Genomic DNA, 24,028 nt, shown 5'->3' on the forward strand with positions numbered 1-24,028 from the left:
AGGGTGGACAGTGCTCCCCGTGTGGTCATGATGAGGGTGGAGAGTGCTCCCTGTGTGGTCATGGTGAGGGTGGAGAGTGCTCCCTGTGTGGTCATGGTGAGGGTGGATAGTGCTCCCTGTGTGGTCATGATGAGGGTGGAGAGTGCTCCCTGTGTGGTCATGGTGAGGGTGGAGAGTGCTCCCTGTGTGGTCATGGTGAGGTGGACAGTGCTCCCTGTGTGGTCATGGTGAGGGTGGAGAGTGCTCCCTGTGTGGTCATGGTGAGGGTGGACAGTGCTCCCTGTGTGGTCATGGTGAGGTGGACAGTGCTCCCTGTGTGGTCATGGTGAGGTGGATAGTGCTCCCTGTGTGGTCATGATGAGGGTGGACAGTGCTCCCTGGGTGGTCATGGTGAGGGTGGAGAGTGCTCCCTGTGTGGTCATGGTGAGGTGGACAGTGCTCCCTGTGTGGTCATGGTGAGGTGGACAGTGCTCCCTGTGTGGTCATGGTGAGGTGGACAGTGCTCCCTGTGTGGTCATGGTGAGGTGGATAGTGCTCCCTGTGTGGTCATGGTGAGGGTGGATAGTGCTCCCTGTGTAGTCATGATGAGGGTGGACAGTGCTCCCTGTGTGGTCATGGTGAGGTGGACAGTGCTCCCTATGTGGTCATGGTGAGGTGGACAGTGCTCCCTGTGTGGTCATGGTGAGGTGGACAGTGCTCCCTGTGCAGGGCTCTGTGTTGTCCTCAGGTGGAGTGACAGTGGCCATGGTCATGGTAGGGGATAATGTAAAACTGTGAAACTTTTAAATAAAATGAAACAGAGAGTACTTATGAATAAATATAAATTTATTTTAAAAAGTTAAGTTAGATGATGCAATGACAGTTTGAAATGTGTCTATCTAATTCTATTAAACATAATAAAATTAATATTTTATAGAACAGTGCCGTAGGAAATAGACAACGTATGTGTTCATATGTGTGGTGGTTCATGCCTAGAATCCCAGAACTAGCCCAAGTTCAAGTCCACAGGGTGAGAGTTGGTAAGAATTAGGGTCTAGGTTTTATGTTCTTTCTTCTTCATTTTTAAACAGACTTAGCTTATTAAGTCTATTAATATTATTTTTGCAGTGTTGGACTTTATGCATACTAGGCAAGAGTTCTACTGTTGAGGTACTTTCTCAGTCCTTGATTATTTTGAGGCAGGGTCTTGCTTCGTAGCCCAGGCTGACCTGGATCTCTCCATTCTCCTGTCTGTGCCTCCTGAGTGCCGGGTTCATGGGTGTGGGGTGCAATTTTTCAGGCAATGTTGCTTTTCATTTAGTTAATAGCGTACCCCAGAAAGCCTGCTCAGGTCTGTTAACAAAAGCACTGACTTTGACCCTATAACTACGTCCCTTTGGCTTCCGGCAAGTGTTTCTAAAAGTAACCGAGTTGGACAGTTCACAATTCCAAGGGCCGAGGAGGTGGGCAGTGACAGCCACTTCTGCACCATGCTCAGGACCCTGAGATACATTCCCAGGGCCACTGGTAGAAAAACAAAACCTGCTGGGTGAAGTGGCTCACCCCAGTAATCCCAGCACTTGGGAGGGGAGGCAAGAATGTTGTGAGTGTGAGGCTGGCCTGAACTACATAGTGAGTTTTAGTCCAGCCTAGGCTACAGAATAAGACCCTGTCTCAAAAGGTGAAACCAAACAAACAGAAAAACTAAAAGGAAGGAGAGAATAAACTCCTTACTGCCATAAGCCAACAGCAGAACTGCCAGCCTGCGGGCCATCAGAGCCTTGGAGACACGGCTCTCACCTGGGCCTGCCTCCCCTCTCCAGCACGGATGTTGCAAATGAATCATGTTCCTCACTGATTCCATTATTTCATGATGTGTTATCAGATTAAAAAAACCCTTGTGTATTAAATATTAAAGAAGGTGGGAAAGCTTTCTATACAAGCCTTTAAAAATACTTCACACTGAGCCAAAGTACAGCTGCTACACCATTCTATGAGACGATAGAAATGCCCTGCTCAGACTGGAGCAGAAGGGAAGGCTGCTGGCCCTGTCTTCCTTGGGGAGTCTGGGGGCCAGCTGGAGTCCAGTCTTCTCTGAGCCACTTTGGCAAAGGGAGGGCCTGGTTTATGCCTAGATCTGGTGAGAGCTGGGCATGATGGGGCTTACATGGAAACAGTGGACCAGGCAGGGGCTCGACGTCAGCCCCACTATGTAACAACGGGCTATGGAACTATGATAATAGCCTGGGCTATGGAACTATGGAACTGTGGAACAGCCTGGGCTAAATCAGAAGCCCTGTCCAAAAACCAGAGAGGAAAATAGGAAGCCATCTACATGTGGCAGTCACCACTGCAGGAGCATTATGCTAATGGCCTGTTTTCAAGTTTTTAATTTAAATTTACTGTGTGCACGTGTGTGCATGCGTGCGTGGTAACACCTGTGTGGAGGCTGGAGGACAGCCATAGGGAGTCATTTCTCACCTTCCCTGTGGGCTCTGGGGATTGAACTCAGAATGTCAGGTCTACCTGGCAAGCACTTTTACTGCTAAGCCTTTTAAAAATTTTTTTTCTTTATGTGCACTGGTGTTTTGCCTGCGTGTATGTCTGTGTGAAGGTGTCAGATTCTCTGGATCTGGAGTTACAGCTTTGAGCTGCCGTTGGGTCCTGGGAATTGAACCCGGGTCTCTGGAAGAACAGCTGGTGCTCTTAACTGTTGAGCTCTCTCCAGTCCCCACTGCTGAGCCATCTCACAGGCCCCTGACTAGCCTATCTGAATAATGCCGGCAGACAAGGGCATTTCTGATTTTGCTGTAGTACTGGCTCTTCTGGGCAAGAGTCAATCAACGCAGCAGCTTCTCAAAGCACTTCTGGGGTCGTTTCTAAAACATGTTTTTCACATAAAGGAAGAAGATTTAATTTTTTTAAATTACATTTTGTGTGTTGTGTGTATATATGTATATTATATATGTATGTGTATGCAAGCAGAAGTCAGAAGGCAGTATGTAGTCATCTCTCTCCTTCCGACGCATGGCTCCCAGGGATTGAATTCAGGTTGTCAGGCTTGATGAAAGCTTTGCCTCCTGAGTTCTTTTGCTGGCTGAAGGGAGGTGATTTTTAAAGACTTTATTATCCAGTAGGCTATGGTGGCACATGTGTTGGGGTCCCACGTTGGGGCGACATCTGTCAGGGTCCAACCTGGATGGGGTTCGCACGTTCCAGGGTAGGGGTATGTGGATTAGAAACACCAGGCAGAGAGAACAGAGATACAAAAGGAATAGAGACACAGGATAGAATCGGGAGGGCCATCCAGTGAATACTGAATTTGCCTGCATTTATTTTCCATATGCTTATACACCCCAATCCAATAAGGCAGGGTGGTGGGGTGGGGAAGAAGGCAAAAGACCACTTTAACATGACACAAAGAACAAGCAGTAGTGAACATTAGGGAGTTCAACTCTGGGTCTTCTGATGCTGACACAGCACTTTCCTTTATGGCCTCTTGTACTAAAGGAATAATCCAACCCAAATGGGAGGAAGCAGGGAACAGAACCAGAATGTCAGGGAAGTCTAGTGCAGAAGTCAGAAGTCATGAATAAAGACTAAACCCCCATGGTTTGTGGAAAGGGAGCATATGTTGTATTTAAAAGGCCACCATACCAGTAATAGAAATTTACAGTACTGGGTAGCTGGGTAGTTTTTCTTTTTCTTTCTTCCTTCCTTTTTCCTTTCTTTTTTATCAACTTGACACAAGCTAGAGTCATTTAGGAGCAAGGGACTTCATTGAGGAATTGCCTGCATCAGATTGACTTTTTGGCAACGCTGTGAGGGCATTTTCTTGATTGATGCAGAAGGGCCCAGCCCACTGTGGTGGTCCTGGACTACATACGAAAGCAGGCTGAGTGAGCCATGACGGAGCAAGCCAGTGAGCAACATGCCTTCATGGTCTCTGCTTTAGTTCCTGCCCTGACTTCCCCTCAGGATGAAACTACAGCTGCATGCTGAAATAAACCCTTTCTTCCCAAGCTGCTTTTGGCCAGCACTTTTACCACAGCAACAGAAAGCACACCAAGGCACTTGTTAGACAAACAGCTCTTGGTGTTTCTGCCATCCAGACCTTAGTCGTTTTCCAAGACTCAACGCAAAGAAGTCTGATCTACGATGCTATAAAATTGCTACTATGAGCAATTACACTATGCTAAGGCTAGAATATTCATGAAGGGAAGACTGGTCATTCATTACCTTCCATGAGTCAAAACTTAACCAACAGCTCAAGTCCCTCTGTAGCCTCTCCTTTAATGCTTGCCATGCGGATGGAGTCTAGGTATATACTTGGCTTCCCTACTGATTTCCCACTGCAGTCTGTGAACCAGCTGTTCTAACCACAAGGGACACAATTCCTGACTTTTCTTCTCTAACCTAGATAACAATTCTCCAGAGCAGAGCCCTACATTGTGGGTCAGCAGACATTACAGTTGCTAAAGGACCCTCTCCTTTAGAGTTTGTATCTGAAGGTGGGAATCTAAGGAGAAAAGGCACAAGCAGCCATCACGTGCTTAAGGAGTCATTCCCCAAGGGAAAGAAGTTAGGAACCAATTTAAATAGCATCATTTTCCCTTTGATAAAGGGATCTGGGGATTACAGTGGAAATCCCTACATTGAGAGGCCCGGTAGAGCGGCAGTTAAAGGTGAGCTTTGGAGTCAATCCCAGGCCATGGTTTGGATCTAGTTTTTTTTTTGTCTTGGGTAAGCCTCCTCCATGTTGCACCCCCTCAAGATTTGTAAACTAGAAATAATAAAAGTGAGTTCCTGCTTTGTCCATGCATGTCTGTGCCCAAGGCACAGCAGTAAGTGCAGAGTTGGCCCCTTCTATTTCAGGATATCATTATGAAACAAGCTGGGAAAATGTAAGAATAAATGAAATATGCAAAGGCCGATGAAGCAAGCAGAAGAATGGAAACTGAGGTTTTTGAGACCACTTTGATTCTGCCAGGGAGGTCTTATTGCAAAAGATGGGACCAGATTCCATGACCCAACTCACACATCTGGAATCACAGCACTTGAGAGGCTGAGGCAAGGGGATTAGGAGTGGGAGGTTACGTTGGGTGCATGGTAAGTTCTAGGCCAACCTGGTGAGACAATAAGGCCTGTCTTAAAAAAAAAAAGGCATGCATATTCTCATTTAGAAAAATGAGCGAATTCCTTCTTAAAGTAGATATAGAAGAATGTGCTTAATAATAAATTAAAACCAAATGAAGCTCAGAGAGACAGCTTGGATACACAGAAGTGAAGATTTCTGCATAGGATAGAACACGATAAAGTCAGATGAAAATCTGGGAGGAAACAGCGGCCACATGCACACAGACAAAGAGCTTCTGCACCTCACATTCCAGCGATTCACAGAATGGAAAGAAACTCCGTAGAGTGGTCGGCAGACAGGAACAGAAAATGCCAAGATGCCGCTCTCATACACGGGAAGGACCCTCTCCCAGTCATGGAAATTACACATTAAAACAACACTGAGATACCAGTTCTCATCAATAGGACTGGCAAGACCTCAAGATTACCACATACTTTATTGGCAATAGTTGGGAAGTGGGTACTCTTTACAACTGATGGAATGCCAACAGGTGTAACTGGAATCATGTTCCCATGGTGAGGCCAGAGGTCAGCTTTAGGGGTGGTTCCTCAGGAGCCATCACTTAGGCTGTTTGTCGTTTTTGAGACAGTTCTTACTGCGTAGCCCTTGATGGACTAGTATCCAATGTATTGACCAGGATGACCTCAGACTCAGAGATCGCCTGTTAAACACTGGGACTAAAGGAGTATGGCTACCATGCCCAGTTCATCACCTTGTTTTCTTGAGACAAGGTCGTTCACCGGTACATGGGACTCACTCATTAAACTAGGCTGCCTGGCCAGTATGCCCTAAGAATCAGTCTCCACCTCCCAGAAGTGGGATTGCAAGTGTGTACCACCATACCTGGCTTTTTGAAGGTTAGTGCTGGGGATCAAATGCAGGTCCTTATATCTATAGGGCAGCAATATTTCCAAGGGAGCCGCCCTCCTTTAAGCCCTGTTATAATGTTTATGGAGGACACTTCCACAATGCATATTTAAAGCATCTATACACAGGTTTTTAACCTAGCAACCTCGCTCTTAAGAATTTACTCTGAATGGGTAGGGGTGGCGCATGCCTTTAATCCCAGCACTCAGGAGGCAGAGTCTGGTAGTCAGAGGACAGCCTGGTCTACAGAATGAGTTTCAGGACAACACACAGAAAAACACTGTATTGAAAAACAAAACAACAGAAAAAGAATTTACACTGCAGACAAACCTCTAAGAGTACAAAAGAGCAACAAGGTTGTTACAGCAGTTTCCGTTTTCTTTCTTGTGTGTGTTTTATGTGCATGTCTGTATAAATGCATGCTTATTCTTGCACACATGTGTGTATACATGGAGACCCGGGGTTATGTGCATGTCTGTATAAACGCATGCTTATGCTTGCACACACGTGTGTTTATACATGGAGGCCGGGGGCGACATCAGGTCTCTTTCAAGACAGCTCTCCTCCTTATATATTAAGGGAGGCAGGGTCTCTTGCTGACCACGAGCTTGCTGTTTTGGCTACTGCGGCTAGCCAAACCTAATTTCAGATGAAGGAGATCCATACCACAGAAGGGAAATGCAGCCCAAGGGAGCCTTAAACATTGTAGATGGAGTCTACATCCTTATGCCAAAGACAGATGTTAGATAATAGAAGTCTAGAAAAACACTTAAATTTTTTAAGTTATTTTTAATTTCTGTGCATGGTTATTTTGCCTGCATGTATGTCTATGAACCACATGTACACAGTACCCAAGAAAGCCAGAGAAAGGGATCAGATCCCCTGGAGCTGGAGTTACAGACAGTTACAAGCTACCCTATGGGTACTGGGAAACCTGGGTCTTCTGGAAGAGCAGACAGCATTCTTAACCTCTGAACCACTCTCTTGCCCCATTTTTAAAGTTTTATTATTATTGTTGTTGCTGATTTGAGACATGGTCTCTATATGTATGCTGCCTGGCCTGGAATTTGCTTCGTAGGTTAGGAGGGCCTTGAATGTACAAAGATCCATTTGCCTCTGTCTTCCAAGTGCCGGGATTAAAAACACACATCACCACACCAGCCAGATTCATTTTTATTATTTTCAACTACGTGTGTGCATGTCTGTGTGGATGTGCACATGAGTGCAGGTGCCTAAGGACTAGAAGTATTGGATCCTCTAGAGCTTGTGAACCATACAACCTGGCTGCTGGGAACCGAATTTGAATCCTCTGCAGGAGCAATAGTCACTGAGCCATCTCTCCAGCACCAGCAACAGACTTCATTTTCAAAGACAGATGAGCAACTCCTCTGCATTCTAACACTGAATTAATATAACCATAATGACTAATCCAATGAAGAATCAACAATAGGGGTGGGGCCATAGCTCAGGAGTAGAGGGCTTGCCTAGGATGTGTGAGTTGCTATGCTCAATCCTTAGTACGGCAGAAAGGGAAAAAGAGGCATAAAAGAACCAGGAATATACTTTTGTTGTATGATAGGGCCTCTCTTGGGTATATTCCCAAGAGTGGTATTGCTGGATCCAGGGGTAGGTTGATCTCGAATTTCCTGAGAAATCGAAACACTGCTTTCCAGAGTGGTTGCACAAGTTTGCATTCCCACCAGCAATGGGTGAGTGTACCCCTTTCTCCACAACCTCTCCAGCAAAGAACAATCGCAGTGGGTTTTTGATCCTACTGCACGTACTGGCTTTGGGGGAGCCTAGGCAGTTTGGATGCTCACCTTATGAGACCTGGATAGAGGTGGGCGGTCCTTGGGTTTCCCACAGGTCAGGGAACCCTGATTGCTCTTTGAGCAGATGAGGGAGGGTGACTTGATCGGGGGAGGGGGAGGGAAATGGGAGGCGGTGGCGGGGAGGAGGCAGAAATCCTTAATAAATAAATAAAAAATAAAAATAAATTAAAAAATAAAAAATAAATAAAAATAAAAGAACCAGGAATAGCCGGGCGGTGGTGGCGCACGCCTTTAATCCCAGCACTTGGGAGGCAGAGGCAGGCGGATCTCTATGAGTTCGAGACCAGCCTGGTCTACAGAGCTAGTTCCAGGACAAGCTCCAAAGCCACAAAGAAACCCTGTCTCGAAAAAAAACCAAAAAAAAAAAAAAAAAAGAACCAGGAATGGGGGCTGGAAAGATGGCTCAGAGGTTAAGAGCATTGCCTGCTCTTCCAAAGGTCCTGAGTTCAATTCCCAGCAACCACATGGTGGCTCACAACCATCTGTAATGAGATCTGGTGCCCTCTTCTGGCCTGCAGGCACACATAGACAGAATATTGTATACATAATGAATAAATAAATAAATAAATTTTTTTAAGAAAAAAGAACCAGGAATAGGACAACAGACACTAAAACCTCTGGGTTGAATTTTAAGGGTAAAAAGTATCTACATAGCTTTGAAGTACTTAGTAACTTTGTAACACAGAAACCTGCTTGACACCCACAAGCTGCTTTACGACCTGCAGGGCACAAATCATCACTGACACACCCCTACCCAAGTAGTAGCCTCTCCATGGTGTTCCTGCTGAGTATTTCACCTAAATCTAGCCAGGAGAAAACATTGGACACACCTACTTTGACAGTATTCTCCAGAGAAATATTTCACACGCATCAAGAACATCAATACATTAGGAACAAATGACCAAGAAACTACACAACCTCAATACACGCAAATGTAAAAAATGATTTGAATTTCCTTTTGCTATAACAAATGTCTTTGACAATAAATTCTGAAAAAGCTACAGATTTTAGTATTACTGTTTACTTCATGGTTTGTATATACTTTGAATGTATTAATTGTCTGAGAAGTTCATATGTTTATGCAATGTATTCATTATAATCCATCCCCAACTTTCTACCTAGCTCCTCCCTAAACTACCCTTACCACCAACCCATCCCAACTTCTTGTCCTCTTTTTTTAAATAATATTTAAAATTTATGTGTATGAACAGTTTACCTGAGCTAATAGGAGCTCACCAACTCCAGCCGGACTAGGAAGGAACCAGCATAGGACCAAACTAGTCCCTCTGAATGTGGATGACAGTTGCATGGCTGGGGCAGACTGAGGGTCACTGGCAGTGGCACCAGGATTTATCTCTACTGCATGTACTGGCTTTTTGGGATCCTATTCTTTTTGGATGTATACCTTGTTCAGCCTAGATGTAGTAGGGAGGGCCTTGGACTTTCCACAAAGCAATGTGCCTTATCGTCTCTGAGGATTAGTTGGGGTTGGGGTGGGAGGGTGTGTGGAGGGAATGGGAGGAGGGGGGGAGTGGAAACTTGGATTGGTATTGTTTTTAAAAATCTAATAAATTAAAAAAAATTATGGGTATGTGGGCAGGCTGGGTGCAGGAGGCTGGTTTGAGGCAGATGGAGGTGGAGAGTAACAAAGGAGATGTCTTGATGGGGGGTATTTTGGGGTTAGGGAGAAACCTGGTGCCAGGGAAACCCCCAGGAATTTACAAAGATGACCCCAGCTAAGAATCCTAGCAATGGTGAAGAGGGTGCCTGAACTGGCCATCTACTGTAAGCAGATTAGTGACTTCCCTAATTGCCATCAGAGACACTCTATCCAGTAACTGGTGGAAGCAGAGGCAGAGATCCACAGACCAGCACTGTGCTGAGCTCTGAGTGCCTTGTGGAAGACAGGGAGGAGGGATTGTACTAGCCAGGGGGTCATGATGGGGAGCCCATAGAGACAGCTGACCTGAGCTTGTGGGAGCTCATGGATGCTGGACCAACAGTCAGGAAGCCTTAATGGGACTGGCATAGGCCCTCTACATACGTGTGGCAATCACGTAGCTTTGTCTCTTAGTAAGGCTTCTAACAGTGACAGCAGGACCTCTCCCTGGCACTCACCTGGCTTTTGGTAACCTGTTCCCCATGTTCCCCATGCTGGATTATCTGGCCCTGCCTGACATAAGGGGAGGAACTCAGTCCTGCCTCAACTTGATGTGCCATGCTTTGTGCAAGTGCATGGGAGGCCTGTCCCTTTCTGAATGGAGATGGAGGAGGAGTGGATGGGGAGGGGTTGGATGGGAAAAGGGAGGGGACAGAAGGGGAGGAGGGTAAGGAAACTAATTGGTATGTAAAATAAATTTTAAAATGTTATTTAAATTAAACATCATGTGTATGAGTGCTTTACCTAAATGTGTGTGTACTACATACATCTGTGCAGTGTCAACAGAGGCCATAAAGAGTATTGAATCCCTGGAAGTGGAGTTAAGGGTTGTTGTGAGTCACCAAGGGGTACTGAGAACTGAACCTGGGTCCTTTGCAAGAACAGGGCGTGCTCTTAACTGCTGGCCTTGTGTGTATGATGTACCAGAGAGAGAAAAGAGAGAGAGTGAGAGAGAGAGAGCCCCAACTTGACATCTCTCACCACCAAATTAAACTTTCCAGTACTGGGAATGGGTTATACCTAATCCAGTTGTTGTCCAAAGGGACCTCATGGGAACCCCCAAACTCAGGTTATGGCCAAGGCTACTTGTGGCTCTCCACAAATTGATGATGGTAAGGCTCTACTACTAAAGACAACACCTATATAACTCACTGAAAACAGAGAGAAGTCAAACTGATGCCTACCTAGCACCTTCAGCCCTACTGACTAATGTTCATGGTACAGGAACATACTCAGCATGCTCCCAAGTGAGAAAAGTACATACCAGCCCAGATACAAACCCTGAGATCCACAATGGTGACTGTCCACATGATATGCTGGTGCAACAGTGGTACAAAAGTTGTGGGAGCAACCAACCATTACCTGATTGGAATTAAGGCCCCCTCCATGAACCTAGACCTGACACTGCCTGGGTGGCCAGACCTGAGACTAGAGAGGCTGTGGAGCTGAGAAAACAAAATTCTATTGCTCTGCTAAAGACATGGAGCAGCAGGTGGTAGTGGTCAGCACACCTTTAATCCCAGCACTTGGGAGACAGAGGCAGGTGGATCTCTGTGACTTTGAGGCCAGCCTGGTCTACAAAGCAAGAAGAAGGAGACAGCATGCACACGGCCTATGCAGGGCTAAGCCACAGGTACCAGTGCTGAGAGGGGAAGTAGACACAAGCCCACATCACTAACTCAGAAGTCATTTTCAACTGATAACTACTTACAAAGGGAAATTTAGGTTTTTTCCAATGTAGTCTCACTGGGTAGATCCATGTAGATGGGCAACACAAACAGACTTAATGCTATGTTCAGAGTTACTTTGTTTCCCTTTTTTTTTTATTTTAGCCTTACAGATTTTTTGGTTATATATAGTATGGTTTTTGATTTTATTTTTACTGTTTGTGGGCCAAGGTGTGTGTCTAAGCATCTGTATGTGTTTCTGGTGCTTTCTGCTTTTTTTCTTTTTAAGATTTATTTACTTTACTTTTATGTACACTAGTATTTTGTCTGTATGCATGTCTGTGTGAGGGTGGCAGATCCCCTGGAACTGGAGTTACAGACAGCTGTGAGCTGCCATGTGGGTGCTGAGAACTGAACGTGGGTCCTCTGTGCTTTTTCATTGCCCTTTTTTTCAGTTTGTTTTGTCATTATTTTATTATCATTATCATCTTTTAGATGCTTGATTTTTTTTTTTTATTTTTCGAGACAGGGTTTCTCTGTAGTTTTGGAGCCTGTCCTGGAACTCCCTTGGTAGACCAGGCTGGCCTCGAACTCACAGAGATCCGCCTGTCTCTGCCTCCCAAGTGCTGGGATTACAGGCATGTGCCACCACCGCCCGGCTCTAGATGCTTGATTTCTAATGAGAGAGAAAGGGTGTGGCTTTTGGTGAGTGGGATGTGGGGAACCTGGGAGGGGGAAAAACCTTAATCAGAATAAACTGTATGAAAAAAACTATTTTAAATGGAAAAAAAGAATTCCAGTGATAGATCTTGAAAACGACAATTCAAGTTTTCTTTAAAATGGCAACATTTGTTTGGGGAGGGTACCAGTGCAAGCCACAAGGCACATGTGTAGGCCAGAGGACTGCTTGTGGAAGGTGGTTCTTCTTCCACCATGTGGGCTCTGAGGATGGAACTCAGGTCATCAGCATTGCCTGCAAGTGCCCTTACCTGTCGAGTCATCTTGCCAGCCCAGCAATCTGTAATTTTAAAGTTATCCTGATGATCATGGTACAAAAATCAAGCTCGGAAAGCATTCTCTGCCTTGTGATAAAATTTTGTTAGGGCGAGATTTTTAAAAGACTAATACCCAGCTGGAGAGATGGCTCGGTGGTTGGGAGCGCTGGCTGCTCTTCCAGAGGACCCGGGTTTGGTTCCTGGCACCCACATGGCAGCTCACAGCTGTCTGTAGGTCCCGTTCCACTCTCACAGACGTACATGCAGGCAGAGCACCAATGCACATGAAACAAAATTAAATAATTTAAAATAAATAAATAAAATACCTACACATTTACCACCAAGATTTATTACTATTTTTTAAATAAGACTACTAATTTTACTTAAAAACTGTGACAACCAATCTTGCCATCTACCTGGGCTTTCTGGCATCAGCCTCTGGCTCTCAGAAACCTGCAGAAAACAGCAGACCTGTGCACCCAGGAGATGGCACCACCTTACAAAAACAAAACAAAAAACAGACACATAAAATTGAAATTCTGGCCCCATCTTCTGTTTTATCTTACCAGGGCTGATTCACTCCAGAGCTTGAATTGCTTGTCTCTTTGCCTGCTTCCTACCTTCTAGATCATAGACAGTGTTCTGCAGTGATAGAGAGGGCAGTCCGTCCACAAACAGGTCTTCATCTCTGGCGGTGGTAGCACACGCCCTTAGTCACAGCACGTGGGAGGCAGAGGCAAGCAGATCTCTGCGAGTTAGAGGCAGCCTGGTTTACAGAATGAGTTCCAGGTGAGCCAGGGCTGTGTAGAGAAACCCTTTCTGGAAAAAAACAAAAGAAAACAAACAAATAAACAAAAACCCCATGGACCCATAGCCAGGCAGTAGTCAAGCCGACATCTTCAGCCCTGCTTTCTGACGCGCTGCACCTCCGATGCCCGTCTCCTCAGAATTTAAAAACCTTTGTCAATGCGCTGGGTGGGAGCGGCTTTAATTTCCTCAATTATGGCAGATGAGCTTATTTGCACTCTGTCTTCCAGTGAATTAGTCCGTTCACGGTCTTTGTTGATTCTTCTACTGGTTTTGCTTTTCTGGTTGTTCTGTAGAAGTCTCTTGTAGCTGCTTATGTTACGACTGTGCAAACATTTTCACAATGGAGCCTACAGCCAGGGCTCCTGGCTTGAATGGTCACATGCTTTTCCAGTTGTCTTGTTTTTCATATGCCTGTGATTATTTCCCCTGAAGCTCCATGCCTGTCATTTTACCAGGAACGCTTACTATTTGCATAAATAATGAGTTTCTCCCCCCCCCCCGTGTGTGTATGTGTGTGTGTGTGTGTATGTGTGTCCTTTTTAGTCTTCCTCTGAGCCCTCCGTCTTCCACTCTGTACTCATTGCACTCTGGATGGCTGCACGATAGCATTCCAGGTGTCTCTTCAGAGTATTCTGTATCGGAGCTCCTATTTCCCACACCCATGCCTTCTTTCAGTGTGGTTGGTACTCATCTCTTGGTGGTTTTCACTAGGTGGGGACATAGTTGAATCTTGGCACGACTTTGTAATTGGTCTAAAATTAGAATGCCAGATTAAAATCATCTCCAATCTGCTGTAAAGATATCCCCCCCCTTCGCCCTCTAGTCTCCTGTTTGTTTTAGGAAAATGCATTGCAGTTCTCTTTTCGAATCCCTCCCACATTACTGACTCTGCCAACAGGTTCTTTTACCACCTTGTGAGTTCTGAGCTTCGCAGTGAGGTGCCTTTTCTCTGGAGGAGTCAGAGGCAGGCAGGATCTCTGTGAGTTCGAGGCCAGCCTAGTTTACAGAGCAAGTTCCCAGACCGATTCCATAGCTACTGGGAAACCCTTTATTGAAAAACCAAAACAAAACAGACTTCATTTTATTTTATGCGTGTGGGTGTTTTGCCTGCATGTGTGTCTGTGTAGCACATGCACTTAGTGATTGCAGAATCCAGAAGGAATCAGATCCCCTGGAACTGGAGCCACAGACAGTTGTAAGCTGCCACGTGGGTGCTGGGAACCAAACCAGGGTCCTATAGAAGAGCAACCAGAGCTGTTAACCACTGAACCGTCTCTCCAACCTCCACATGCCATACTTTTTATCTAAGGTATATAATTCATTTCATGCTTTTCCTAGACTAGTAAACTCCTGTGCTGGCTAGTTTGACGTCAACTTGACACAAGGTAGAGTTGCCTGAAAGGAGGGAACTTCCTCTGAAAACAGAGAAAACGCTGAAACTAAGCTCAGGCTGTAGGGCATTTTCTTAATTAGTGATTGATGGGAGAGGGCCCAGCCCATTGTGGGTGGTGCCATCCTTGACTTATGGTCTTGGGTTCTATAAGAAAGCAGGCTGAGCAAGTCATGGGGAGCAAGCCAGTAAGCAGCACCCCTCCATGGCCCCTGCATCAGCTCCTGCCTCCAGGTTCCTCCCTGCTTGAGCTCCAGTCCTGACTTCCTTTGACGAAATATGATGTGTAAGATAAGCCAAATAAATCGTTCCCTCCCCAACTTGCTTTTGATCATGGTGTTTCATGGCAGCAATAGACACCCTGACTCAGACACCTACTTATCCTTCAAACCCTATGTCTAGTATCAGCTTTCTCATGATGATCCCTGGTAGCCCTAGGCTGAATGACATCTGTTTAAAAACAAACTCACATAGGAAATGCCATTATTACATCCATGTGCACATCTGCCTCCCCCACTGACCATAAACCTGCCAGGTCGGGAGAGTGAGTACCTGTTGTGTGTCCATATTGGCTTGTGCTATGATGCCCTAGCACAAGGACGTGTTCAGCACAGGGAGAAAGGACAAGCACCACCATACGCATATGCCTGCATTCAGTCTGGGGTTTCAGATGACCACTGTTTGCTCAACAATTATTACCTGGACTAGTTTTCATATTGGCTCGAAGAACAACAGGGGGAAAAAGACAAAAGTCTCATTTATCTAAAAACCAACTATCTAATTAGAAGACCTGATGTGGGAGTGTCATATATCAATCTGTTGATTTCATTGGTTAAGCAATAAAGAAACTGCTTGGCCCTGATAGGTTAAAACATAGGTGGGAGGAGTAAACAGAACAGAATGCTGGGAGGAAGAGGAAGTGAGCTGAGAGACGCCATGCTCCCCTCTCCAGATGCGATAGCTCTGCTCTCTGAGACACACGCGATGAAGCTCTGACCCAGGACGGACGTAGGCTAGAATCTTCCCGGTAAGCGCACCTAGCTGTGCTACACAGATGATTAGAAATGGGCTAAATTAATATGTGAGAATTAGCCTAGAAGAGGCTAGATAGAAATGGGCCAAGCAGTGTGTGTGTTGTTATTTCGGAGCATAAGCTAGCCAGGCGGCCAGGGTGCTGGGGACGCAGCCCCGCCGCTCTTATTACTACAAAGACCTTTTCCTATATAACTAAAGATATTTTTAATACTTATGTATGTGTATGCACATGCCATGCTGTGCCACACAGGTGGAGGTCAGAGGACAAAGTGGTTCTTTCCTTCCAGCATGTGGGTTCCAGGTATTGAACTTGGGTCCCCAGCGTTGCTACTGGGCATCTCCTTAGTTCCTTCTATGATTTTTAAAAACTAAGATCTAATTCGCATCCCATTGGTCAGTGGTAGAGAATGAACCTGGGACCAATCCCCAGGAAAATAAACACACGCGCGCACACAGAGAAGACAAGAACTCCAGGGGGTTCTTTTTTCTTTCTTTCTTTCTTTTTTTTAAAGCATATTTACAACACCATGCAACGGTGACTACTAGCCAGGATGTTTCTTATCTGTGTGAAGTGCCTGGTGCCAAAATGGGAGGAGAAAGGAGGTTCCGGAGGAAGAAATGCATTTCAGGATGGGGAACAGCATGTTTGAGGGCAGGTTATTCTGGGGAAAGGGAACAGCAACATTCAGGGGCAGGTTATTCCAGGGAAAGGGAACAGTATATGGAAACGGGCAGAGTTCTGAGGAGACCCAGGCTCTGGAAAACGTGAAGAGCAGAGGAGGTGGAGTTTATTGTGAGGAAATGGCTGTGTTATTTCACAGACAAGGAGTCCAAGTAGAGCAAGGTGAACTAACTCAACTATGGCTAGACAATTCCCCCGCACCAACTCACTAGGAGGAGTCTAAGGGACCATAAAAAGTACCGCTGGACACGCAGACGCTGGCGTGACATTCTCAGTTACTGCCATGCCGGCCGAGGCCCCATGTTCCAGTAAGGTTTCATTTTCCTCTTCCAGCTCCTCGTATTGCCTAAAGACACTGACTGTATGACCCTTGACTGTGATAACCATTTCTCCCGTGACTTTGCAGCTTCAGAAAGTTACCTCTAGGGCCATGAGTCACGGCACCTTCTGTGGCCAACATCCTGGATGAAGACTTTGTTCTTCATGGACTCCTAGGCTCATCTATGTTTACCACATGTCTTAAGCCTCTGCGTGACCATGAGTTGCTGCTTTCGGGGCTTTAGTATTCCCACCTGCAAAATGGGATTAGGAACTATTGTTCTGGTCACCTAACTGTTGCTCTGCCTCAGAGATTCAGTGGGAAGCTGTCAGGGTCTCCCTGCTTCTGAAACTCCAGGGGAAGGCTAACATAGACATTGGAAAAAAATGGGAAGACTCTGAGAATATATCCAAACTCCTGACTCTGAACTCTCATCTGGGTTTGCTAGGTTTCAATCCAACCGAGATCACTTGGGAACTCTAAGTGGCCACCATTTCTGCTGTGTAGGGTGGGCTGGCACAGAGAAACAGCTAGGAGTGAGTTTTGTCAGTGAGGGACTCTAGATTTCTGGCTTTACCTTGGAGTTTGTCCCTGCTGTCTCCTATGTTTTCCTGGCCCCTTTCCTAGCACAGAAGAACTATGGCAGTTAAGGAATCATGGCATCTGTGGAGCAGTGTGACGGTTGATCTCACAATCGACATGATAGAATCACCAGGGGAGCCGGGTGGTGGCGGTGCACACCTTTAATCCCAGCACTTGGGAGGCAGAGGCAGAGGGATCTTCATGAGTCGGAGGCCAGCCTGGTCTACAGAGTGAGTTCCAGGACAGCCAAGGCTGTTACAGAAAGAAACCTTGTCTCGAAAAATAAAACAAAACAGGAAAGAAAAAGAAAAAGAAAAGAAAAAAAGAATCACCAGGGAAGCAAGCATTTGGGCATGTCTGTGAGGGACTGGGTTTAGGTGGAAAGAACTACTCTAAATGTGAGCCCATTCTCCATGGGCTGGGGCTGTAGGCTGCAGAAAGAGAGTTAGCTGTCCATCAGCATTTCTTTCTCTCTGCTTCCTGACTGGGTACACAATGTAGCCAGCTCCTTCATACCCCAGCTGTCATGCCTTCTAGGCCATGATGGGCGGTGTGCTCAAAACGTAAGCAAAACTAAAGTCCTCCTCCAGCTGCTTTTGTCAGTGTCTGGCCACAACCAGCAGAGTGACTAACGTAGAAAACTAGCACTTAGTAGTGGGGCCACTACGATAATCCTGACTTTAGGGTTTGTAAGAGTTTGGAATTGGTTCACAGGAGGAATGTAAGTTTGGAACTTTGTGCTAGAAAAGCCCTATTCTGGTGGGAATTTGGAAAACCAGAATGCTAAGTGCAGACAGTGGAGGCCCAGCTCATGAGTTTTCAGAGAACAGAACTCTATCAGGAGCTGGGCTGGGGGCCATTATGTCCTATCCTTATAAAGACTCAGGCTGCCTCTTGACTGTGTCCTGAGAATCGGAGTGAGGCAGAATTCAAAAGTAAAGGACTAATGTCCATCAAACAATGGCGGGAAATTCAAGACAAGATAGCGCTCAAATTGCGGTCTGGCTGCGGTGCGCTGCTCTTAATCGGGAATACAGTTAGAGAAAGCAAAAGGAGGGAAAAATGTAAAGTTTGATGAGGAATGGAGTGCAAACAAGTTGAAATTTCAAATGAGGCAGGTTTGAAAGCAGCTGGAACTATTGAAATGAACTAGTGCCATCAAAAGAAACTTGGACCTCTGCACTGGGACAAGAGAAGGAAGAGACGGTAGGAGGGGAAGACTATAGGGGCTTTTAGAATTGAACTAACTGCATTTTTATTATGAGATCAAAGCAAAACTTTAGGGGGGAAGGGGCGGGATGTTATGATGCTTAATCTTGTCAATTTGATGAAATTTGAAATCACCATGGCATGTCTCTGAGGGGCTGGGTTTAGGCAGGAAGACCCATTGCAAATATAGGTGGTACTGTTTCATGGGCAGGGGTCTCAGACTACATAAAGACTTGTGTATGCCCTCACGGTTACTGCAATGTGACCAGTTGCTGCGTGCTCCTGTGGCTGTGACAGACTGTATCTTCAAACTGTGAGCCAAAATAAATCTTTTCCCCCTTCAACTTCTTTTATCAGGTATTTTGTCCACAGTACCAAAAAAAAAAAAAAGTCAAGAACACAAGAGATCTGGAAAAAAGGGTCCTTCAAGCTTCAAGATTTCAAGTTTTCTTTCAGTAGCACCATTTACAAGATGCCCGCAGGACAGAACACACCAAAGACAGCAAGTTCACAAAGCAATTTGAAAGCAATCCTACTGCCAGTGTAAAGTGGGTCCACCAGAAGCCACCTCTGCTAAGTAAGAATCAGTAGACTGTGCACACTGCCCACGGGAGCAGCCATAGTTTTGCAACACAAACACTTGGCATATTTGAAAATGTGATGTAAAACAAAAGGCATACTAACCTTTCAAAGAGCAAGGAGACTGCCAATCAATGACAGTTCCTTGTCTTTTGTAACCTACCTGTAACTATGATTTACTGCAAGCAGGCAATCGAATCCTTTCATGCAGAGATGGCCACCATAATTAGGAGCATTTGTGTAAATAATCGGAAGGCGGTTGGCTTCCAGTCCCCGGTGATTTATGCACACACAAGTTGTTTCCCTGTGTGATTTTCCTCCACAGTTTAGTTAAGGAAGCATCTATCCCTGGTTTATCTGTCAGCAAAGCTGCTCCAGATTCCAGCAGCAGTAAAACGCAGAAAGGAAATGTGTGAAGGCTTGATGAAAGCCAGAATTGAAATGTCAGTAAATATCTAAATGAGAAAGAATTCGCCGTTTCCTTCTTAAGACAAGTAATTAAGGACAGCCCCCGCCCCCTCCAAGTTTTTAAGCTCCAAGGTTCCCTGGGCAAAGAAAGCAAACCTTCAGTAGTCACACATTACTCAACTAGCCTTTACGACACCCTCACTAGTGTGGTTATTTTGTTTCGTTTACAGATAAAACAGGCTCAGGGACGCTGGCACACTTTGGAGGCACACTGCTGGGTCTGAGAATGGAGTAGCCAGGCCTTCTTCCCTATGGCCCATGGCCACTTCTCCACTTAGACATACCCCCCACCATGTAAGCCCTCTAAATTCCAACAAACGCTTTCCAGGTTACATCCAGAAGTCCAGAGTCATCTCACCTCAAAATCCCTCCAATTCTCCTCTTCTGTAGCCCTACATTTCCACAGGTCCCTTGTAAAGGCCCATTCCCAGGAGGGGGCGTACGACCCTGCCTCTTCCATCCAGAACTCCGGGAATGTCTCCCAGGCTCTGGAACCAAACCGATCTCTCAGCCTGGCATCCAGCGTCGTCGTCTCTTCGGCTGCCACCTGGGCCGCCGCTGGGCTCAGCTCTGGCTTTCCTTTCTCTTCTTGGATGGGAAAACCGGAGCCCAGAGCCACGGCAACTTTCCTAGGATACACGGTCTGGGGAGAAGCCGGTGTGGTCTACCGTCCTTTGACCACATGCGCCCCCTTCTCCAGGAGCCCGACTAGCAGCGAGTATCCGGATCCGCGCATGGCTCTGGACGCGCGGGGGAAAAGTTGTCAGCCGTGGCGTGCGCCTCTCACCTTGCTGTGCACTTCACCGGCCGCACGCCCGCGCCGGTCCACCTTGCACACACCCCGCCCACGCCCCCTCTCCTCCTACTGCCCGCGCGCCGCCACGCCAAGCCGCTCCCGGTAAGGTCCTCGCTCGGGTCGCCGCCGCTTCCGCCCGTCCGGCGCGCAGCCTAGGGAGCGCCGAGCCATCGGAGCGCGCGGCGCGGGACGGGCTGGGCGCGCACTCTTGGCGGTGCACACGCCGGTCCAACTCTCCGGCGCGCGGGGTGCGTCGCCCGTCGCCGCCCCGGTACCGGGAGGCAGAGCGAGTGCTTTGTCCGCGAGCCCGCCCGGGACTCTGCCCCGAGGAGGCAGCCGCGCCGAGTCCCCGCCTCCGCCTCTGCCCCCGGGCGGGCCGGGCCGGCCGCGGTGGGGGGAGCCAGGCTGAGGGCGAGGGTGGGGGCGGGGGCGGGCTCAGGAGGAGAGAGGAGGGCAGCAGAGGCGGCGGGAGCGCCGGGTGCCGGGCCGGGGGAGCCGCGGGCTCTCGGGAAGACACGGATGATGAACAAGCTGTACATCGGGAACCTGAGCCCCGCCGTCACCGCCGACGACCTCCGGCAGCTCTTCGGGGACAGGAAGCTGCCCCTGGCGGGACAGGTCCTTCTCAAGTCCGGCTACGCCTTCGTGGACTACCCCGACCAGAACTGGGCCATCCGCGCCATCGAGACCCTCTCGGGTGAGCACTCGCGCGACCCACGCCTCGCCTCGCCGGCTCGGGACGGTGGCAGCGGGGAGGCCGAGCCCCACGGGCCGCACCCGCCGCGACTCCCGCGCCCGCACGCACACTTCCACGCACCAGCCCCGCGCGACTCTGGTGGCGGGCGGGCTCCGGGACGGCCGGCTGCCCTGCCCCCACAGCGGGGGCTACCCTAGACCTTCGGGCCTCAGACTCGGGGCGACCCTGTGTTCCTCCGGGGGTCCCAGGGCTTGCTGGCTTCCTAGAAGCGCCCCTGGCGTGCCCAGCTGCTTCGCGGAGCTTCCCCCGCCCCCACTTTTGCAGAGCCCCCTGTTTTCCTTTTTTCTGACCCTTCTAGTGTCCTCTTTGCCAGGGGCCCCCCAAGTCCAGCATCTTCCCTTCTGGCCAGACCTTCCTTCTTCCCATGCCTCGTGCCAAAGACCTCTCGCCCTCTGCAGTCTCCCGAGCTGCACTCTCCTTTTCGAGACCCCCCCCGTGTCCTGGCCCCCCACTTTCGGCAGTTCCTCGACTTTACCTACTGAACCCTTTGAGGTCCCGGGGTTCCCCCTAACCGGCCCTTGCCGGACCGCACATCTCCCTCGGTCTTTTCCCGAAGCTCACTTCCCTCTCGCTGGTCTCGGAAGCGCTCCTATTTTTCCCTGAATTTTTTGTCCGATTTTATTGAGAAGAACTCGGGGCTGGGGGCTTTCCGCCTCCCGTCTCCCCGCCTCCTGCTCGGCCAGAAGCACCTTTTTACGAGGTACCCTGTCTCAACTCGGTGGGGGCCCGGGCTGAGAACCGGGAAAGAGGCGACCGGGGGGCCCGCGAGCGCGCTGGAGCCCAGACGGGAGTCGGAGCGCGACACTCGCCTGCGCGCGCGTTCCCAGCTCGCATCCCGCACACGCACGCGACGGGCCACGCTCCCCAGGCCTGCGACCCCCGACTCCGCAGGGAACCCCTTCCTTGGAGACCTGTGCGGTGGGGTGGGCTGGCGAGACCTGGGGGTCACCCCAAAGTAGGCGGCCGCAGAGCTGGGGTCTCCTGCGCGTGTCCCCCGAGCCCCGCTGGCAGGGAGGGCGGTGAGGTGGGGGTGGGGGCGAGCGCCCCGGATCTCGGGGTCCTCGGGTGGCGGAATATGGAACTGGGGGCCGGAGAAGCCGGGGCGCGCCAGCCCTGCAGCTTGAGTTTCAAATGAGCTCATCTTTTCAAATTGGCGCCGCTCTTTATTAAATGTGTTTTTCCGGTTATGCCACCCACAGCTATACCTGGGGTCGGAACCAGGCTTGTGCCCTTCCCACCTCGTCCGCCACCCGTGGCGCCCACTTTTCATCACAGTTGGCGCTAAGTTCGCCCAGCTGCGGCCGGGTGGAGGACCCCTTAAAGGCTCCAGAAGGCGGAGCCCGAGCGCGGGAGTAGTGTGCCTAGACCCCTGCGGGTTTGATTTGGGGAGGTTCTGAGTACTTTAAATTTCTGTTTTAAAGGTAAAGTGGAATTGCATGGGAAAATCATGGAAGTTGATTACTCGGTCTCTAAAAAGCTAAGGTAAATATATTTTGCCTAGTTTCTTTTTTTCTAACCCCCCCTCCGCGATTGGTTTTTCCATACGTATAACTAAAAAAAAAATCGTCAACTTTAAAAAATGTCTGTATGTTTTTTTTTTAAAAAAGTCTTCTGTTTGTTAGTAGAGATACATAGCTTAGAAAGTTATTATTCTTTTATTATTATTTTACTTTCATTATATAAGGTGCTTTCTGCGCTTGCAAACTGTTTGGTGCCTAATTAGGGGTCGAGATGGAGAACACTAGGTGGATTCAGTTGGCTGTGATTAAGCTGTTTATCATAAATTGCCTTTCCCCGAGAACTCCCGACTGCCATCCCTACCCCCAGCACAATAGCAAACTTCCTGGGAGATGTTAAGAGTAAATATTTACTGTGTCAGTTGAATTGCTTAACTTGACCAGGCGACTAATTACTTTTTTTTTTGCATAGTTTAGTGACGAATAATACAATAATTCAGTAACTAAGGGGTCAGTATTTTGTGTGGTATTCTAAAGCAGTAGGTTGTTTGTATGGGATGCAGGGAGAAGCCAGACTTAAGTAACTGAGGCAGAGGGGCTGTGCTCCTGAGCACTTTGCTGTTATTGTTGCATTAGAGAAACGCTGGAGAATAAACAATGTCGCGGTGAAGCCCGATAGTTAGCTATTGTTAACCTAGGAGTAACGCGTTCTGTAGGGGCTGGGTTTCCCCAGTGATTTGCTAGGGAAGAATGAAGGAGGAAATCTTTGTGTAAAGCTCACTGTGGACTTTAAATTGGGGGGGGGGGGGGTGTTTACCTCCTCCCACGTGTCCTGACTTACTTTACAGCCATTAAGGAAGTTTCTTTGCGTTCGTCATTAAGTATGTGAACTTGGGACGCTAAGTCTGATTTTCCACCTTCTTAGTCAGAGGTTAAGACGCAAGATTTTGAGAACATTTTAAAACAAATTGATTTTAGAAATACTTGGCTGTGCTGGAGGGTTTTTAAAAACATCGTGAGCTTATTTCCACATACGTTTTAATGTCATGGAATCTCTGTTTGTACATGACTGCACCACATTAGAAAACTGTTTTAATACTTTTGTTTTAGAAAAAGTTAAGAACTAATGATTTGCAGTTTGGGTTGTATTACTGAGTGGATTCTTATGTTGAAAATGTGTAGCAGGCTTTCTGTAAATTGTTCTGAGTTTATGTGGTTTCCTTCAGTATTATTATTATTACCATTTTGGGGGATGGGTAGGGGAATGTCTTCTGGGATGCTAAGTATTTACTGTAGGTTTAAACCCTTCGTCCCTCAACAGTTGAAGTTTTGATGAATACTGTTAAAAAGAACCACTGAGAATGTTTAATGCACGATGTATCTCTAAATATCTCATTCTGTTGGCTGTCTAGCTCTTGTGAATCCTTTTGGAGGTCATAATTAGCACAAGTCAATAGATTTGTAGTTGGGGGCTATTTGATGTCCCCTTATTCCACCATGCAGTGTATATCCTTCAGTTTTCAAAGTGAAATGCTAGCTTATTTAAAGTTGTTAAGATCACCCAGAACTTAGCAACAAAAAGACTATTCTGGCTTTTTCTTTCAAAATGCAGAGGTTGTTTGTATTTTGGCTGTAGTGTCACTTAGGTAATTTTATTCTGCCATAGCTCAAAAATAGTCATGTCACAAGTTTTAGTATAAATTGTTTAACAGTTTAGGGCTTATATAGTCCTAGGAATAAGTGGATTTCTTTGAACGTGTTGGTGATATAAAATAACCTCAGCCTGCCGCATGGTTGACTACACCTG

The 24,028-nt window shown here is 47.4% G+C and overlaps 1 protein-coding gene across 2 annotated transcripts in view; it reads left to right on the forward strand.

The window, feature by feature from the left end:
- Positions 1 to 20,450: 20,450 nt before the first annotated feature.
- The window catches only part of Igf2bp2 (insulin like growth factor 2 mRNA binding protein 2), a 110,157-nt gene continuing 106,579 nt past the window's right edge, over positions 20,451 to 24,028 (forward strand). For both annotated transcript variants that reach the window (XM_075967961.1, XM_075967965.1), the window contains exons 1-2: positions 20,451 to 20,704; positions 22,186 to 22,246. In XM_075967961.1, coding sequence (XP_075824076.1) covers positions 20,527 to 20,704; positions 22,186 to 22,246 — 239 coding nt within the window. In that variant the 5' untranslated portion in view covers positions 20,451 to 20,526. The remainder of the gene's footprint in view (positions 20,705 to 22,185; positions 22,247 to 24,028) is intronic.

This window comes from Microtus pennsylvanicus, chromosome 1 (genome assembly GCF_037038515.1).
Source record: "Microtus pennsylvanicus isolate mMicPen1 chromosome 1, mMicPen1.hap1, whole genome shotgun sequence".
NCBI classification, from domain to species: domain Eukaryota; kingdom Metazoa; phylum Chordata; class Mammalia; order Rodentia; family Cricetidae; genus Microtus; species Microtus pennsylvanicus.